Genomic DNA, 14941 nt, shown 5'->3' on the forward strand with positions numbered 1-14941 from the left:
TTAAATCAAATCTCTCTCTCTCCCATTGCTTTTCACCCGTCGAAAAATATCCCGTCCTTGCCTTCTGCATAAAGTTTTTTATTCAGCACATTTATATCAGTCTCTTCTTTTCCCTCCGACTTATCTTTTCTCCAGACTCGATTATTGCAATAAAATAGCCCGGCCAATGTGTATTTCCACAGCACATCAGCACGCCCCTCTTCCTGATGCAATTGTGGACCGGAATGACCTTCAGGAAGACATCGTCACCGTTCAGGATCCCATCAGTTTGCGAGAAGCAGTATCAACCACTGTACTTAACACCCACTCCCCTCTCTAACGCCTTATGGCCCTGAGGGTATTGTATATAAAATAAATAAATAGATAGTGTGCAGTTCTTATAGTTGGGGTGTTATTGTTCTATAACTGAAGTTTCTAGTTCAAATGTGAGGTCACAGTTTTCCAGTAGCTGACATTGAGATGTTCTCTTTCCCGTGTCATTTTGCTTCTACTGAGTTTCGTATCTTTTACCACAGAACAAGTTCATTTTCAATAAGATTAGATTATACGTAGTCCTAGTAGGTCTACTATGTACACTTTTGAATTACAGTAGTCCTAGAAATTGCAAGGAAGTCAACCACAGTGAAATAACTGGCATGTCCGCTGTACGATTACATGACCGGCAGTTTTCAGCAATTACCCATATCTTTAGCTTCGAACATACTGCCTAATGTTAGAGCACACGTCGTAATGCTTTCTGTAGAACAAATTCTGAGTCTCATAAGAATGCGAATGTTCGTCTGCAGGCTGAATCAATCATGAACTATTATTTAGTGGAAATATTCCAGGCCAAGTAAACGATTACGTTTCTTGTTTTTAGCACTTGCTCGAATGGCACTACCACTTTCTTATATATTATGTTGGATAGCACTGATAACATTTAGGTTCAAAATTTGGTTTCGCCTATTTTGGCTTTTAACGAATAATATTAAATAGATATCATGCGTCTTAAATACATATATTAGAATCGTTTTATTTATTATTAAAACTAAGAATGGATATTCGCGATTATTATGATTTAAATCCGGGATACACTATAAAAAAAAGTATCGGACAAAGCATTTATATACATTTAGAAAGGGCAGGCCTTCTCAGAGCAGATGAATTTTTTTTTTAAATAACTAATTATACTATTTCGAAGGTTTAGTGAACGAAACGCATTTATCGGGAGCTTGAAAAGTTTTGCTTACAGCTTTCTTGGCTTTGGGATCAAACATTTTGTCCACATAAAGACGACTTATTGCGTGTGTCATTAAGTCTGATATACCGGAGAGACACTGCATCCACAATGGTTTTTCTTTCTCTACGCCTGTTGCCTCTTTATCAAAGTCAAGGAAGAGCTTGTCAAGCTCTTTGGACCCCTCAGCACCATAAGTTCGAATTGTAGTCCAGTGCGCAAAATTGTACAGCGTGGATCTGCGGAAAAAATGCACCCGATCACGTACATATTAGAATGACATTTGTGATTAGGTCCCCACATTCATCCAACATAAGTGCTCACCTCTATGTCTAAAGTTTTACTGACCGGCGCTCGTCCAAATAAGCAGTAATTGTAGAACAATACCATATATACACTCAAAATATTGCCACTCGAAACTCCTAACAAGCGCGCCCATGTTTTAAGTATTCTGATGTTAGCCTGAGACTGAGGCAGGAAAAGAGGAGGTTTCAAAGTAGAAGAAAAAGGAACAGTCGAGGATACGTCTCTAACACAGCTAAAGACAAGTTTATTCGGTCACCCTCTTATATACACTCCACAATCTTCACCACAGAACCTTCGCGACCTCCAAAGCCAAAAGATAACAAAGAACTCATCTCTTTCCACCACAATAATCAAACGACCTTGACCACCCTACAAAGCCCCCTCACCAACACAACCTATCTCCTCTCTCCCGGAAGACGATCGACCTTCGCGTACATAGCACACCCTCCTCCTCTCCTCCCCGGCCCACAATCCCGAAACAACCCGGCAACAAAAGATACCAATCCACCTGATCCAAACCAAAGACACAAAGGAGGAAACCACTTACACCCTTTCACAATCAACAACCACTTAACAAAACTCTCAAATCCGCAAGAAGGTTTTTGCACTGCTGCTAAGCTGTAACGACACTTGACTAATGCAGTTGCCCATTGATTTCATTCTTATTGTTTCCTTTACAACCCTTTTGATGTCGTTTACTTCCCTGTGTATTATTTCTGTTTCGGACCAGCGTGGTATACAATTATTACATTCTTGAACATGTTTCGCTATTTCCGAATCAGTCGCGTTGTTTTTTACATTTCTTTTGTGTTCAGTCAATCTATCATTTATACACCTCGACGTTTGACCCACATACTTAAAACCACATTCTAGGGGAATTTCGTATACCACTCCATTATCACACGGAATAGACTTTTCTCGATGCATTTTTGTGTTGTGTTGGTGAGGGGGCTTTGTAGGGTGGTCAAGGTCGTTTGATTATTGTGGTGGAAAGAGATGAGTTCTTTGTTATCTTTTGGCTTTGGAGGTCGCGAAGGTTCTGTGGTGAAGATTGTGGAGTGTATATAAGAGGGTGACCGAATAAACTTGTCTTTAGCTGTGTTAGAGACGTATCCTCGACTGTTCCTTTTTCTTCTACTTTGAAACTTCCTCTTTTCCTGCCTCAGTCTCAGGCTAACATCAGAATGGCTAATTTCCACCAGCTCGCCTGCGCACTCACTACAATATCATGTTTTAAGTGTTTGAGTCCAACACTAATGGTCCCAGGTTCGATGCCTGGGAGCCGACGCACCTTTTTGTTATTCCTGTGAATGTCGCGTTCCTGTAAATGTGCGCTGTCGTAAATGCGAGAACCCCTTTGCTATCTTGAGGACCGAGTGTGCTCCGCACCGAACCTTCTACGCCGTTTGTTCCAGAAGCCCGCGCGAGTACTGTCGGGATCAAAGGTTTGGATGAGACCGGAGCGCCAACCGAATTGCATCGCCGCGCTTCCTCACTGCGTGCTGCCTGCTGCCGAGACCGGCACAGTGCGCACGCGTGTCCTTACTTATCTGCTGGCTTGCTTGTTTGCTCGCTTCAGCGCGAGGCGCTCCGGTTTGAATGAAACAGCGATAGATGCTGCTCCAGCAGCCGTGATTAAACAACCTCGCTCTGAACAGCGGCTGATCGACCGACCTCGCGTGCACTGCGGCACGGGCAGTTCACGCGACTCTTTCGAGTGATTAGGCGACGTGTTAAAAACAATCGTCTCGTTTTTTATTTATTTTTTTATTTTTTATAATTTATTGAACAATTTTACTTCACCAGCCAGTTTTTTTATACCACCGGAGCCTTCATGGATTTCGGGACTAGTCTTTTTGCACAGAGGCCAGAACTGCTGTGGTTCTGTGGGCCTGAGACCCCTAGGATGCAGGGGGCAATGCATGAGACAGCTTGTGCAATTTGGTTCTCTGCTCGTGCCGACTAGCAGCGGTGTCATCGCACCTTCCGAAAGACTGCAGCTCACACGATGCATGCCGGCAGTGGCATGCATCGTGTGAGCTGCATGACGGTAAAACCTTTGTCGTCGGGACGTTCACTTACAACCCGGAGACAGGGTGTGGGTGTGGACAGGTATTCGTCCCCGCGGCTTAAGCAAGAAAATCCTGAAACGATACTTCGGACCTTATATTGTAGTTCGTCGACTGGGAGATCTGAACTACGGGGTAATGCCAGACCGAAGAATATTATCACGCCAGAACCACGACCTGAAGTCGTCCACGTCGTGCGCCTCAAGCCGTACGCTCGATAATTCTGTAAGCTGTTACCCCGCGCAACGGTTGAGAGGACTAGGATTTACCAGCCTCCATATTTTCCCATTATTTTGTTTGTTTTGCTCTGCATTGCTTCCTTGCAGGTAGTGATGACACGAGCGTCTCCGAGCGAGCGCGCCCGTGGCCGTATAGTTATCGTGCATGACTCCGACAAAAAGGGGCTAAAGTTCGATGCCTGAGAGTGGGCGCACCTTTTTATTTCTGTAATATGTAGCGTTGTGGTAAATTTGTTAACCCTGTTGCGTGTTCGAGGACCCAATTCTCTATTAACCGAACCTTCCACGCCAATTGTTCAAGTAGCCCAAAACTGTACATAAAGGGCTCCTCGTGGCTAGCCGGAGTTTGTTTCGCCCCAGCACTCGATCCAACTGTTACGCCACCAGCGACACCTGTGACGCTAGCTTTATTCTATTTTTTTTTCGGGCACAAGTTCGCCCCATTAAACGTCTATTTTTCGTCAGGCATTCCTCGCCTCATCAATTTTTATTCGTTAAAATATACCCTTGACCTGTACTGCTAGTGTGGGGTGTGAATCTGAAAATAACAGCGATATTGTTTTGATGTTAGTAAAACATATAAAATAGCGCAACAGGAACAAGGACAAGAAGTAAACAGGACAGGCGCGACAAGTAGCAAAGGCGATTTGGCTGACCAGACACGAAGCTGATTCACTGAACGTAGAACATAAAAAAGGGCCCACTGTAGAAGAAATATAGTTTAGTAAGGTACGCATATGCATGACCGCCCGCAACTCTATCCGGCGTATGCGTATGCATGACCGCATACGCATACGTCGGTAAGGTACGCGTATGCATGACCGCCCGCAACTCTATCCGGCGAGGAGCATCCAGTAGTAATATACGGTGCATCTTTGTTAACTCGTTCGCAATTAACATTTTTTTCGGGTTTTGTACTCACTTTTCTTTCTCTTTGTAAGGGCTTTGGTTTTTGTATCTACGATGTGTTTTTTTTTTCTCAGCGATGTTATGTTTTTGTGCATTTAGTTTGATGCAGATGAGTATGATCGGCGTCTCTTTTTTTATGGCATTGCCTTCGCTGACGACCCGTGTACCACTAATAGGGTCTGCTGACTCTTTGTTGGCAACATATGTTTATTAACTCAAATAGAAGGTTTTCCGAGCGGTTCGCCTCAAAGTTTCTTTCGTAGCATAATTGACCTGTTTTCAAACAATGACGACACCAAGCTACGAAAGCCTGAACTGCGTTTCCCGTCCGGACCTGGAGTTGCGCTTTCTCTTCTGCTCCTCCACGACTTCGCTGAGTCGCTGACAAGATTGGTGAGGAAGCGCAACTGCCTTTCGGAATCGGGACCAACCCGTAGTTCGAACTTTGGACGCTTCGTGAGAAGCACTTGTACAACCGCTCTTCTGGAAAAACTTGGCAGCGACCTTTATCTTCAAAATCCTATAATGCATGAAATGCAGTATTTATGGTGCGAGCGTTTAAAGTCATTTAGCAGCCACTAAACTTCGGGGAGTGAAGAGCCTTTATTTTTGTCAATTTTCCCGCTACACTGAGAGATGAAAAGTGGTACATAGGTCAAGTGGCGTCAATTTCCGCGCTCAATTTAGTGGGAAAACTAAATTGAGGTGTAGGTCACGTGACTTTAATTTTCCTGCCATATTTAGAGGGGAATTTGTATGGACGCATTGGGCACGTTTCGTTGGGTAACGTGTCGTCAATTTTACCCTAAACTTAGTGGGGAAACTGAAGGTGTTTAATAACGTGACATGAGTGTTTGCGCCAAATTAAGCAGGGAAGCTAATTTGGGGTATAGGCCACATGACCCCAGCGGCGCTGCACTCAGCAATCGCACAGGGCAGTGATCTCCGGGGCACCCAGCCCGGGTTAGTCCCACCGTGTAGATTAGAGTCCCAGGTAACGTGACGTCATCTTTTTCGCTGAATGTAGTGGCAATACATATTTGGGGTATACGTCTCTTGACGTTAGGTCACGTGCTATTAAGTTTTCCCTCTAAATTTAGCAGGAAAAGGGAATTGGTCTATATGTCGTGCGACGTCAGGCTACGGGAAGTCAATTTTCCCGCAAAATTCAGGGGAAAAACTGATTTGGTGTATAGGTCACTGGATGCCACAGGTCCCGTGACAGCAGTTTCCCCGCCAAATTTGGCGGATAAACTTAATTGGTGTATATATCGCGTGACAACAGCTCACTGGACATCAATAGACATCACGTAACCTAAACACCGATTCAGTTTCGCCCTCTGAATTTAGCGATGAAATTGACGTCACGTGATCTGATACCACATGACCTATATGCCAATTTAGTTTCTCTTTTAAGTTTAGCGGGAAACGTAATGTCACGGGACTTACAGAGCAGTTCAGTTTCTCCGCAAATTTAGCAGGGATATCGACATGACGTGTCCTGATGTAATGTAGCCTATACTCCGATTCTGCTTCTCCGCCAAGTTTAGCGAAACATGTAACTTACGTGACAGCGATTACATACCTCTGTCACATAGACGAACTCGGATTGCAAATTATGTCACTCAGCACGATCGCTCGCTCGAAGAAGAAAGGGCGAGCCCGTCTAGGAACAACAATCAAATGTAGGCATGCCACGCGTTAAATTATCAGATGTAGGGGTCGTAAACGCTGGCGTCTGAAAACTCAGAGCATCGCTAACCGTTCGTGATGGAAGAACGTCTTGTTTTTGTCTTCACTTTTATACATGACGGTGTAACATCTTCTAAAGAAATTTAAGCGATGCCACCTTAAGCACTGCATTCCATGCACTGTAAGGCCTCAAAGGTAAAGGTTTCTGATATTTTTAAATGTTGCACACCTTACAAGGTTTATAAACCTAGGCGGAGCGTGAACACAAATTGTTTTGCACGTAGGTTTGTGATATCTAAACTTCATAATAGTTTAATCGTATGCGTTGACTTACATATTTTCTCCTTCCAGAATGTTCTGAATATCTTTAATATAATCAGGCTCATATACAATCACACGTTCGCTCTCATTGAGTGTCATATGGGCCAGTGCAAACTCATGATTTAATAGTTTCAGCCATTCAATCTGTAACGTCACAAGGGAAAATAAAACATAAACGTACAGTGAGGATTCCATTTCTGCAAAGTGATGTCTAGATGTCCACAAAGATCGAAATTATATAACAATATATATAAAAATAAACAATATTACAGTTTGCAACTTATGCTAGCCTGTGTCCTTTTCATTTAATTTCATGTTATTACCCTTAATGACCCTCGAAGGGTCATTACATAACGGGTGGGTACATAAATGGGATATACATTGATGCCAAACAATTTTAAAGCTAGACATGTCCAGTTACATTTTTCATGAATGTGAATGGGCAATTCATTGCAACAGCGTAAGAAATGCAGTCCCAGCTCAGAGCTGCTAGGGGGAAAAATGAAGCAAAAAATGCGACAGTGCGGATGCATGGGCAGGAATTTGGTGTGACTGAGCGTAAAAGTTAAGATGGGTAAAAGATGAGGTGGTTGACAAAGCGAAAAATGAACAAACGCGTATTAAACAAACAGACGCCGGTGATACGTCGACGACTGGAGAGAGGCGGGAGCCCTGATTCAGCTTTTAAGCTGATATGCTGATATTAAATGAACATAAAAAATGAATGAACCGAGTAGCGTGATTTTGGGCAGCTTCAAGTGCGCTGATTAGATATATTTGGTGTACGTCCCAGGTTGCAGACGCATGTACTTGCTTTGATCAAAAAAGATTTTTTTTTTGCAAATCGCTCAAATCATGGTAACTTTGAAAAGCTTTGTAGGTTTTTCGAAGTTTCTAAGAGACCAAATATTTTGTTAGATCAAATGCTTCAAACCCGCGCATTGTTTCAGAATGGTGTGATGGGCATTTCCGTTTGAAGTTTCGCTGAAGTCGACACTTAGATCGTCTTATTTTGAATATTGGACCTACTGGAAACTATATCTTTAATACTATATAAAAGGAAAGGATGTCACCACTAGTAATATTTTTAATACATCCACACAATTTAGTTTGCAAAAGGTTGGCAAGACAGGAAATTGATCTCTAAATTTTTTCTAAGTTCTATCACCATTTAAAGACTCTTAAGATATGTAAGCACTTCCACTCCACTGCAAGTGCCTTCCGAGCTTCACCTGATCTGTCACACAGGTAGCACAAGAGGTGGGGACCATGTGGGCCCACATGGGCCATGAACGCTCGGGCAGGCCATAGGAAATCCACGCTGGTCCCACGTGGCCGCACAGGGGGCATACCCAATATGGTGTGCTAGTCCAATACGCTCGTGGTCTCCGCTACGCGGGGGCACGCCCAGCGCCGTCGTTCCCACTTCAGCTATGCGGGGGCAGAGTTAGCGCAAATAGGTTCTTCAGGGGGCCAAAATATGGGCGTGCTCAGCTTTGGCTGCAGGTGCAATACAGCCGTGAATCCCACCTCGCCCATGCGGAGGCAGAGTTTGCAAAGGTACGGGCAAAGCGTGCGCATGAGGGAGTTGGGCTACACATGTAAAAAACCCGTTGGTCCCACATTGGCTGTGCGGGAGCCAAGCTGCAGTGATTAAAGCTCCTCGATCGCGAAGCGTCGGCGTGCCTGACTTGGGCTGCCCACGTATAACCCATGTGGCATCCACCTCGGCTTCGCGGGGGGCCAAATGCGATGATGTGGGCTCAATGCCGGCAAAGTTTGGGCAAGCCCAACTTGGGCTGCCCATGTAAAACCCCTTTTGGGTTTCATGTCGGTTGTGGGGGACGAAGTTTGCGAAAAAAGGGGATCTACGGCAGCAAAGCGCGGGCATGCCCAACTAGGGTTGACCATTTAAGAACCTCGTGGGTACCACTTTGGCCATATCGGGACCAAGTTGCGATGATGTGGGCTCAACAGCAGTGAAGCGTTGGCATGCCCGACTTGGGTTGCCCATGCAAAACCTCCAGTGGACCCACCTCGCCCCTACCGGGGCCAAATGCGATATGAGGCCTTCACGGCGGCAAAGCGTGGGCATGCCCGAGTTGAGCTGCCAATGTAAAACCCCCGTGCGTCCCACCTCGGCTCTGCAGGAACCAATTTTAGGAAGATGAGGGCACCAGGGGTGAAAAGCGTGGGCTTGCCCAACTTGGACTACTTGTCCAACTATAACACTGGCACTTTCCGCTGATATTAAGACTATGTACTAGACGTTCTGGAAATTCAACAATAAATATCAGTTTAATTTATTATTGAATAATTCACGACTTCAAATTGAAGCTTGATACAAAAAGTGTTAGGCTCGCAAAATATTACTAACTTACTACTCATCTAGTCAGTTGAGGTCGTATTACATGGAGCGTAACTTTTTACAAAGAGCACTCAATTTGAAGGTGAATTCCAAACACTCTCGTCGGAGTGTAATGTGTCTCTAGCTGGCTCAAGCTGGTTATGCACTTTTTCTGCTGGTCAGCCAGGATTTTATAAAAAAGAGTGCAGAGGTTTTGATACATCTCGTACAATTAAAATGCCCAATGTGCATGGTCTTGCGCAAAACGTGTTATTGATCTATCGAAACCTTATTGCTTTCAGTATGCACATGAAAAATGTAAAGATTGTTGAATTTGGAATGCACTGTAATACCCCACATCGTAGGAAAAGAGGGAATTACTCTCTCAAAATTAGGTTTACCCGGGGGGGGGGGGGGGGCCTGTCGGGTTGCCAACGTAGGCCCAGTGTGAACCCCACTAGGTGGGGGGCACATGTGGACTGCCCTTCTACGTCCCTTTGGCCCCGCGATAGGGGCCCTTGTGGGCTGCCCAAGTAAACCCACGGAGGGTCCCACAATGGAAGCCAATGTGAGCTGCCCCATATAGGACCCCTCTGGGTCCCCCGAGGGAGCCCAAATGGGCTGCCCAAGTGGACGCCACTTTGGCCGGAGTTGCAAAACCGACGTGGGGCCCCCGTTTGCACCCTTTCTGATTCTCACTTTGCGGTATTTGGGCAGCTTCACATTGCCGAGTTCCACAGCGAACCTTTGATAAGACGTCAATTTCCTAATTTAGGCTATGGTGGCTGTCTAGAATAAAGGCAACAGAGGACGGCTTGTCGTGCTCTTGGCCACCAATTATATTATCAGGCACGAAGCCTCTTAAAACGAAAACTATCAAACAAAATATAATATTCAGAAGGAAGCGCTGATAACACCTGTTTGCGCCGTATAGCAAATACACAAAAATGCTGCACAGAGCAGTATATTATTCTGCACTCGGCGATTATAGGGAGTTTTAGTAGATCGTTTTCAAAGGCACGTTACCGCTGCGTGCGCGCGCTTCAGAGCATGCATCGAATCGGCAGCGCGAGCTCCCATTACAAATATAGTGGCACGAAAACACGAACTACTAAAGCTCTCTCATGTATATGTGCTACATTGTCGAAACAAGCGGCGTTTCTACGATACTCCCTATTAAAAGGGTTTACCTTAGTGTACGCAAATGTTTTACTTTTATTGAACAATTCGCGAAATATAACACATAATATAGTAAAATAAATACACAACAAATAATATAGCAAACTAAGAACTCAGCACATTTCAAACTAGAAATGATTAATATATATTTGTATTTTGCTTATATGAACACCTTATTTGCCAGAAAGTGTTGAAGCGTGCACCGTATACAATAAAATCCGAAGTAAAATAGAAGTAAATTTGATGTATGCTGAGGTATACTAAAAGTCCACTTGAGGCGAATTTTTTGTGTGTTTTTTTTTGTTTTATCAGTGTGGAGAAGGTGTATACATAATTTGTGTCACTTTTCATCAAGAGCTCCGAAGCTGCCAAAGCGGTTTGCGTGGATTTGTTTCGCGTCCTTTTTCTCAAAAAAGCGCATGCGAATGAGTCGCGGGAGGAAGCGAGCTCTCGAAATAGTACTGTGCTTCTGCACGGTAGAAGATATACTAACTTTGACAGCGTGGAAAGAATAAGTTTGCGCCGAGCTTAGGTAGTGACTTCCAACTGTGGGACGTCTGACTCTTTTTTTTCTTCTTCGGTAGACCACATACCTCTTAAAAGTGCTTTGACAACTCCGATATTTTTTTTTTTTGCCTCAAACAATTCCAGAAGGCGTGGCATAAAAATATTGAACACACAGATACATATTTAGCACGCATTTTGGCGCTTTTGTTTTTTGCCTATCTATATCAGAAAAAAAAGCCTGTAATTTATTCGCCATGTGCGTCAACGCATTTATGCCTTGACTCATATTGCCTCGAGCGTCGGTGAGCGAGCGGGTGCGTGGCCGAGAGGTTACCGCGCTCGACTTCCATGCGGGGGCTCAGGGTTCAATTTCTGGGAGTTACGCGTATTTTATTTACTCTCTCAGATTAATGCTGTGGTAAGTTCGAGAGCCCTGTTGCTTATTTGAAGCCCGAATGTTCTACACGCCGAACCTTCTACGCCAACCGTTCCAGAAGCCAACGCGTGTACATAAAGAAATCCGCGTGGCGAACCGCAGTCAGTCTCGCCCGTGCGTATATACGATCCTGCTGTTACGACAACTTCGACGCCCGAGATACTCTATTGTTCTCTTTTGTTGCTTTTCTTTTTTCTTTTGCACAAGTACCTCCATTAAACGTTTAGTTTGTCTCAGTTTTGGTCGCTTCATCAATCGTCACTCGGGCCAGTATGGCGAATAAATTAGAGAATTCCCAAGTAACATACATGTGATGAGCAGTAATGGCATTATTGAAACATATTTTTTGTTCTTCCAAATGCATCAGGCCACTTTTCTTTTCAAAATATCAAAATATCAATAGCCTTCAAGTAGCAGAGATCAGCACTCTGACCATTTCTTGTCTCGTGCAACTGTTCCAACAATGGCGGCTTTCGACTGCTTATCCAGCTGTACTGCGGGTGGGCGGGAAATAAGCGGTGGCACTCCTCTTTCGTTGTTTTCGTGGCAGCTTAGATAAATATTTTTGGGAATGCGTTACTCGGTGCCCGGTGAAGAGTTTTGTGAAATGGAATGATGTATGATCGCAATAATTATTTCGGAAAGAGGTGTAGACGGTCGGAGAACGAGAAAAATCTCGTACGCTATAGTGTTACGACACTTCCGGCTCCGTGCAACAAGAGGCTGCAAAGACCCGTTTTGGAAATCATTACTTTTTATTGCACTGAAGCGATTTCCATTATTTCAATATTGATGATAATGCCTAGGGATTAGATCCCGTCGTTTGGAGCAATACAAATAAAATGTGGGGTGTCTGTGCCCCTTTAAGAAAACCCCTTGAGTTTCTTTGGCCACGTAGGTATGCCATGTGAATGTAAGCGAAGTTTGTCGGCGAGATTCCTCAAAACTTTGAAATACACCAGAGTCAGTATGCTGACTCTGGTTTATTTCAAAATGTTTGAAGAGAAGCAAGGACACATTTATAAAGCTCTTGCACAGTAGACTGTGAAAATCAAGTATCTTTTGTGTTGGGTGTCTCCACGCGTGTTCGTGCAAGGATGGTCCCGGTCATTTTCTTTTACATTTATGGAAACTAAAATATATGTTAAAGTCCTGTTATTTGGAGGAACATTCCGCTCTATGCGAACGCTGTATGTAATTTTCTTCCGAAGATATATAATTTCGAAGCTCTTGGCGTAGAGATTGCCAAGGTTTCGCTATGGTAATTTGCACAGCCATCAATTTCGCACCAAAGCATGCACGAAATTATTTGTTCTACTTATTATATGAAAGGTTTACGACGTCTGCATTTAATATTAAATATTACAATAAACAATTTTTATGCAAGAAAACTATAAAATACGTGTGAAATAAACATGTTTTAGTGACACATTCACAAATTACTTACCAAGGAACTACTTCAGAAAACACAAAATATATCGAAATTATCATCTTTAAATACCTTTAGCCATATATTGTCAGAAATGACAAATGATAAGGCGGTGAATAACTGAATAAACTGAGCGTTTAATGGGGCGAACGTGTGCCTAAAACAAAACAAAAAAAAAGTTAGGGTCGCAGGCGTCGATGTCGGCGAAACAGCAGTATCGAGCGCCGGGGTGAAGCTGACCGTGCCACGCCACACGGATCACCTATGTACACGCTTTGGCTTCTAGAACAATCGGCGTAGAAGGTCTGGCGCTTAGAACAGTCGGACCTCGAACAAGCAACACAGTGTTGAAATTTTCTAGAACATTAAACTGAAAGAACGATTAAAAGACGCGGAACCTCCAGCAATAGGGCCCTGGGCCTCCGCATGAAAGTTAATCGCGATAACCACTCGGCCACCCACGCGCTCGCTCGCCGACGCGCGTGGCATTACTCCCCTCTTCAAGAAGACCATAGTCTCGATGCCAGTGAAAGAAAAAAAAACAGAGCAAGGCAAACAGAATAATAGGAAAATACGGAGCCTGGCAATTCACAGTCCTATCAAGCGTTGCGCGGGATCAAGCGTTCAAAGTATTATCGTGCTAAGTACGACTTGAGGCACACGACCTGACGACTTCAGATCGTGGTTGGCGGCGTAATGCTGTTCTTGTTCTGTCGAGCATCACCTCATTGTTCAGCTCCCCGAGGCGACGAAGTACCTTGTATGGTCCAAAGTAGTATTTCAACAGTTTCTCACTGAGGCCGCGGCGACGGATGGGTGTTCGCACCAACACCCTGTCTTTGGGCTGGAAGGGCGTCTTTGCGACGAAAGTTGTCGCGGCCCGCGTCGACGCGTTGCTGGTCTTGAACCAGGAGTCGGGCGAACTGGTGGACTTCTTTAGCCCGATGAGCAACCACCTGGGCATCGCCGCTCTCATCGTCAGCTGGCACATTGGGCAGCATCGCGTCGAGAATGGTCATTACGTTCCGACCATGTACCAGCTGGAAAGGTGATAATCCGGTGGCCTCTTGAACTTCCGTGTTGTAGGCGCCTCGTCCCACGTCTTGTGCTCTACGTCGACGCACATATAAATCATGTCGGCGATTGTCTTAGGTCCCTCGTCAGCCCGTTGGTCTGCGGGCGGTACGTAGTGGTACCACGGTGGCTGGTGTGACTGAGCCAAGGGATATCTTGGGTCAGCTGTGCCATGAACGATGATCCGCGATCTTTTATCAGAACTTTGTGAGCGCCGTGCCGGAGGGAGTCGCTGAAAAATTTCGCGGCTTGAACTGCAGTGCCTGAAGGAAGGGCTTTCGTTCATGTGTACCGTGTGAGATATGTGGCGACAAATGTTCAACGGTTTCCCAGGGTCGGCGGGGGAAAAGGACCAAGTAGATCTATTCCGATCTGCTGGAACGGTGCAGTTAGCGGTGGAATTGACTTATAGAGGCCTGCCGGCTTCGTTGGCGGTTTCTTGCTTCGCTGGAACTTATGGCATGATCCGGTGTAGAGGTGGACGGGTTTGGGGAGCTTGGGCCAGTAATACTTCTCACGAATATGGGGCAGTAACCGGCAGTAACCAAGGTGTCCGGACGTCGGGTCGTCATGACGTGCTTGAAAGATCTACCCTCGAATGTCGGTAGGGATAACGAGCAGCCACGGCGAGTTGTTGTCCCCAAAGTTTTCCTTGAAGAGTACACCTTGTCATTTGACAAAGGTCGGCAGGCCTCGTGAGAATACACGTACCACGGTACTCCCGTGCCCTTTCAGGTGCTCGATTAATGCACGCAGCTCACGATCGTCTCATTGACGTCGTGCTATGGCGTCAGTGTTTACTGCTCCTAGGAAGTGCTTGTCGTCATTGTCGTCGCTGCTGCCGGAAGTTGTTTCGATGGGGGCCTGGACAGGCAGTCGGCGTGCTGTGCCTGGGGCCTGACTTGTACACTGCAGTCATGTTGATCTCTTGTAGTCGGAGGCTCCATTGAGTGAGGTGTCGTGAAGAGTCCTTGAGGTTCTCAAGCTAACAGAGCGAGTGATGGTCTGTGACTGAGATGAACGGGCTCCCGTACAAGTACGGCAGAACTTCGTGATTACCCACACGACCGCCAGAGATTCTTTTTCAGTTGCGGAGTAATTTTTCTCCGCCTTGGGCAATGTCCGACTTGCGTAGGCGATGACTCGCTCGGTGCCTTGTTGCACTTAAACAAGTATCGCTTCAAGTCCTGCGTTGCTAGCGTCCGTGTGAATCTCGG

The 14941-nt window shown here is 45.2% G+C and overlaps 1 protein-coding gene across 1 annotated transcript in view; it reads right to left on the reverse strand.

Moving 5' to 3' along the window:
• LOC115310771 (neprilysin-1-like) overlaps window positions 1-14941 on the reverse strand; it is a 163130-nt gene that overhangs the window by 83315 nt on the left and 64874 nt on the right. The window contains exons 8-9 of the mRNA XM_040212952.3: window positions 6766-6896; window positions 1230-1455 (exon numbers count right to left, since the gene is read on the reverse strand). Of these exons, the coding sequence (XP_040068886.1) occupies window positions 1230-1455; window positions 6766-6896 (357 nt within the window). The remainder of the gene's footprint in view (window positions 1-1229; window positions 1456-6765; window positions 6897-14941) is intronic.

The sequence above is a fragment of the Ixodes scapularis genome, unplaced genomic scaffold, assembly GCF_016920785.2.
Source record: "Ixodes scapularis isolate PalLabHiFi unplaced genomic scaffold, ASM1692078v2 PGA_scaffold1__304_contigs__length_218370807, whole genome shotgun sequence".
Classification (NCBI taxonomy): Eukaryota; Metazoa; Arthropoda; class Arachnida; order Ixodida; family Ixodidae; genus Ixodes; species Ixodes scapularis.